The 5543-nt window shown below is 50.1% G+C and overlaps 1 protein-coding gene across 1 annotated transcript; it reads left to right on the top strand.

Moving 5' to 3' along the window:
* Positions 1-3484: 3484 nt before the first annotated feature.
* Positions 3485-5193, top strand: LOC115768707 (the record flags this gene model as incomplete). The annotated part of the gene is made up of 3 exons (XM_030713395.1): positions 3485-4033; positions 4253-4390; positions 4636-5193. Coding segments are annotated over 3 exons (1245 nt in total), but the record flags the coding sequence as incomplete, so codon positions are not given.
* Positions 5194-5543: the final 350 nt, after the last annotated feature.

Raw genomic sequence — 5543 nt, 5'->3', positions numbered from 1 at the left:
AATTTTATGCCTTTAGACTCGGGTACTATACCCGAACTCGAAGCATTCATACAGACGAACGGACGGACAGGCTGACGAACTAACATTTGCAGAAAACTTGAACACCTTTTCTATCGATTTGCAATACTGCAGCTGCTCCGATGAAGCCACAAGACGTCATATAGTGATATTGGATGACTCAAGAGTCATTTGAATACAGCTTTGATAGTGATAATGATAATGATAATGATAATGAAACCTGGAGCGCATTCATCAACGGAGTTAATATTAAGAATGAGCCGATCGAAGTCGGTGGCCGCATTGACGCAATTTCAGAGCGTCTTTGATAAGGCAGAGGTAAAGGCAAAGGAGTAGGCGCTGACACCATTAAGCTGGAAAAGTTCCCCCTAACGTAATGTATGAGCGTATACATGTGATAGGGGTAGTGGCAAAAGGTAGTGGGGGTGTTGGGGGTGGGCAGGGCTGCGGTGGCATACGCAATTGATAAAAGGTAAATACGATATGAATATGAATGGATAAATACTATAAATAATTACGAGAGGGGTTGGCAGGGGAGGGGAGGGGACAGTGTTTCCGAGTTGGAGGGTTGGTTGAACGGCAGGTGGGGTGCTCGGCCTAGAGGATGGGGGTGGGGGAGTGGGCCTAATGCTGCTTGCTGCGGGAGTCATAAAATCAAATCAAATAATAATTATAAGCATGGCGCGAGTTCTGATTACAATATTTTCGCACGTTGGAATTGACGTCGACGGTGACTGCGTTTGTGACGTTGACGCTGACGTCGGCCGCGACCGAGACTGCGACTGCGACTGCGACTGAGACTGAGACCGCGAGCGAGCAATGAGCAGATAGCAACTACAGCGACGGCCAATTGGAGACCATTCCGAACAATCAATGAAAGCAAATGGAACAGAAACGCCTGCGCCAACGCCTGCGCCAACGCCAACGACGCGGCCAGCGTCTGCGTCTGGGACTGCCTCACACGCAGCACGGCGATTTCGTATAAATATAAATTAATGTGCCCAGCTGAAAACATGAATCAGTCTTATTTAGACGCACGCCAATGATAATCGTCGGCTCGCGAATCCAACCGAACCGAACCGAACAAAGCTAAAGCTAAAGCTAAAGCTAAAACTAAAACTCAAACTGAGACTCAAACAATAAGTCAAACCTCAACTGAAACTGAAACTTAAACAAAAATCGAAGAGTCGTTAGCATTATTAAACAATAAGCGAGTGTACTTCCCCGCAGTGCATGAGTACGCCCCAGTCAGTATTATAGACATAAACATTAACATTAACATTAACCTAGCCCAGTGCCAAGTGACTGCGAAAATGTGCCATACAAGTAAGTACGAGTGTTTGTCGCACAGCCGAGTGCCAAGTCCAAAGTTCTTAGGTCCCCTTAAGACCAGGCCCCCACCCAAAACTGAAAAAGCAAAAAAGTCAACTGAAGAGCCCCTAGGCATATCAATTTTTAACGGCTGTACAAAATTTATGATCGTACAGCTAAACGTGGTGAAATTTAATCATTTTTAGAGCGATGTTCTCAGCGCTAAAAGCACGCATTAAGTCCAAATAAAATCAAATCAAATCAAATCAAATATAATACTTCTCAAATGGAGGTCAATGCAAAGATATTGCCATAAGACCCGCAGCTAAAGCCAATGATATATCGAACAATTGTCTAGCCGCATTTGCATAGTTTATTCAAAGGCGCGTCGGGGACTTCCCCGAACACACAGTACAAAGCGCGCTGCTCAACATCATCAATATGTTTCTTAAAGATGGCTTTTAAATAATTTAAAAGATTCTTGAATTCATTATAAACACACAACTGGACACTCGAATCAAGCGGCAATTAATAAGCAATAATTACAATCTGCCTGTACTAATCCGTCTTGTGCTAATCCGAGCGTTCAATCAATCAATCAATCAATCAATCGAATCACATGCTTGCTGCCTATTTTTTGTGCTTTCTTCACGCTCTCTGATAAGGGCTATAAATGTTTGCTGGTCACGGGAACCGGAGCGGAGCGGACCATAACCCTCATCATATGATGTCATTCTTAACTGGGCCTTGGATACAATTGCAGCTTCGGCCAGCACTTGCAGTCGCATTGGCCAAATGCATTCCCATCATAAAGTTTATAGACTCCGATTAATCACACTTTCGGTTATGCAATCAGACCAGAAACTTCTGCGGAGACACCTGTCCACTTGTTGGACATGGCCAGCAGCACGTGCGCTTGCACCAGCAGCAGCAGCAGCAGTAGCAGCAGCAGCAACAGCAGCAGCAGCGACAGCGGTACCGGCACTGGCCCTGTTGTTGTTGTTGCTGCCGTTTTCGTTATCGAATGCGATGTCGCTGACCTACGTCAACAACAAACGTTTGAGCTTGTGGCTGTGGCTGTGGCTGTTGCTGTTGCTGTTGCTGCCGCTGCTGCTGTTGCCGTCGCAGTCGCCGTTACCGTCGCTGTTGCCGTCGCCGTCGCAGTCGAGCTGTTGGTCCGGCACGAGCGCGGGTTTTGAATGAATTTGTGTTTTGTATGAATTATTCATACGACGTGTTGCCCGCGGCCAATTGGTCAACGATGACGTCGCTGTTGCTCGCGACTTGTCTGTCTGGTCAGCGTCTGCATTTGCTGCTGCTGCGGCTGCTGCTGCTGCTGGCGATATGTGAGCAGTAAAAAAACCCAAAATACTCACACGATGAGTAATCCGAAAATTTCTTGTGAAATTCAAGCGAAGCACAATTTCTGCGACCGCCTCTGATGACAAAGCCAAACAGCGTTCAACATATTAAAATAAAAAACAAAAAACAAAAAAACACAACAATATTAACAGAAGCAAAACAATTTGTGCTCAATTGATTTTGGCCAAAAGGCGCGAGCGGTTCAAGCGCATGCGGCATCTCGCTCGTGCGTTCTCACTCGCCGCTGGAGGCTGCCTCTTATCAGCCGCACACTCACTCAACTGCGAGTGGCAGAGCGTCTTGAGTGCGATTCCGAGTGCGAGTGCGAGTGCATTGTGAATGTGAATGTGAATCCGAGTGCGAGTACGAGTGCGAGTGCGAGTGCGAGTGCGCGACTGGCCAGTTGCCGAGCAGATGCCGCGGAGCGCACACGCCAAATCGAACAAGTCTCTTGACGCTCAATTGCCGTCTAGTTATTGACTAGTTAGTTGATTGTTTAAGTTTGTAATTCGTATTTGGGGGGTTTTTTTTTGTTGTTGTTGTTATTTTGTGTGTTGCCTTTACGATTCGTGCAGTCGTGTTAGTCTAGCGCCCAGTCTCATGTCCAACGGTAGGCGACAGCCAGAGAACGCTCCGCAAAGCCACAAATAATAAGGTTAATTTTTCTTTTTTCTTCTTCCTTGCAGCCAAGCATTGCCAAAGCGAGACAACAAACAGCCAAAGCAGCAGCAGCATTAGCAGCAGCAGCAGCAATAGACAACACATTTGCAGTTGCAACAGCAGCAGCAGCAGCAGAGGCAGCCACAGCGGCAGCTTTCGCATTCACAGTTATACGCTGATCATGACTCTGGCTGCGCTGCTGCTGCCATTGACACAGGCCCGCCATTTGCACGATCAGCTGGCGCTAGGCTTTGCCTACGACGACGCGGACAGCTCCAGTGGCAGCGCCAGCCTCAGCCTCAACTCCGGGGACAGCGAGAGCGAGAGCGACAGCAACAGCTCCGAATCCAGCGACTCGCTGCCGGCCTGGCACGTGAATCCGTTCCATGGACTGGCCGATAGCTTCGGCGATGCCAGCTACGATAGCGACGCCAGCAGCAGCAGCAGCGTCGAGGCTGAAACCGACAGCAGCTACGAGAAGATTGCACAGGCTGCAGTCTATGCCACATTGCACGAGCTGCGACGTCAGCGCATCAGACACCGACGCAGCCATACGCTGAGGTTCTTTGCCCGAGTGCAGGAGGCCGCGGCGCCCGAGTGGGTGAACCCTTGCGGTGGCGTCTATCAGCCGGACCAGAGCCAGCCCAGGGAAGCGGATGTCTCCAGTGCAGCCAAGCGCAAGGTAGGCAATTGTCCACATTATCCCCACCCTATGCCTAGGGTTAAGCGAATGATTCAAACTGATGTAGCTAATCAGCTGTGTGTCTGTGTGAGTGTGTGTGAGGGTGGGTGGGTGTGCGGATGCATATGGTATTGATTCCAAGTAATGCAGCTTGAATGTGCTTAGAGCTAGTGAAGATTAGCCTGCAGTTGCTTTAATGTGCTCCCATTTGTTTTGCAGCATCTGATTGCGCTGCGCAACAATACGCGGATCGAGTACTGGAACATCCGGCAAGACGCGAATCTGGACTACGGCGACATTCAGGCCTGGCAGCGCGAGTACAAGTTCCTGCCAAACATGACGCGGCCCACAGATGTGGTAAGTGTGTTCACAGATGTGCAAGCGTTCGATGTGCCAGCTTTTTATGCTGACAATAAGCGAGTCGCGAGTCGCCAGTCGCGTCGGACCTGCTCCGCCCAGGGCGGCTTATACCAGTTTCCACCTCGCCTCGCCTTGTTGCGACTCGACTCGACTCGACTCGCTGAACGGCATTTGCATTTGCCCTTTTTTGAAAGGCAACTGATTGACTAACCCCTCCCCCCTTTCGAACTGTCCAATTGCAGGTTAAGCTCAAGACCTGGTACCGCCACGTCCAGACATTCGTGGGAAGCTTCGCGTATTTGGGCAAGGCGCAGTACAAGTACCACAAGGATCACCAGCTGCCGCTGGGCCAGAGCACCGAGGAGCTGCACAAGTTGCTGGTGAGCGCACGCAGCGTGCTCTGCGAGATTGAGACGACCATCAACGCCTCCTATCCGTACAGCAATGTCGCCAAGCTCAGCCAGATCAGCAGGGCGGCCATGCTCGATCGCCTCAAGTTCTACACGCCCGCCGATGGCAGCAAGGAGGCCGACAAGCGTGATCTCAAGTTCACCAAACAGCTCTACTATCAGTTCCTGGACAATATGTGGAAATCGCTGCGCCTAGCGCTGCGCAAGCATCACAGGGGCAGCATGGAGCGCAGACAACACGCCGCTTCCGCTTCCGCCTCAGCCATCTCCTCTGTCGCCAACTCCCGCCAGACGTTCAGTCTGGAGAGCTCCGAAAGCGCCGCCGGCTTAGCGTCCGTGGTGGCGGCGGCGTCCAATGACAGCGGCTGCCTCAACTCTGCCGAGTGTTAGGCCACTGCCACTGCCACTGCCACTGCCACTGCCACTGGCTCCGGCTCTGCCCAAAGACGCCTCCTCGAAGTACGAAGCCTCCCAGTATTAGCGCCCAGTGCTGTGCACAGTTCCTAGCTGCAGTTGCGGTTGCCAAAAGAGAGTCAACAACAGACGAAATCAAAATCAAAACGAATCGAAGAATTTGTCGAATGCCATTTTAGAATTTTACGAGAAACCCCCCTTACCACCAAACCAAACCAAGCCCCTTCCCACAAAACCCACCACTCTACCACGCACTTGTCATATGTATTAGTTATTTATTTATTTATTTGCCATTTATGCTAGAACTATTTAGTATTAGTATATCG

This window comes from Drosophila novamexicana, unplaced genomic scaffold (genome assembly GCF_003285875.2).
Source record: "Drosophila novamexicana strain 15010-1031.04,08,12 unplaced genomic scaffold, DnovRS2.1 tig00001959-arrow-arrow-pilon, whole genome shotgun sequence".
Taxonomy (NCBI): Eukaryota; Metazoa; Arthropoda; class Insecta; order Diptera; family Drosophilidae; genus Drosophila; species Drosophila novamexicana.
This window is presented reverse-complemented; position numbering and strand designations above follow the sequence as displayed.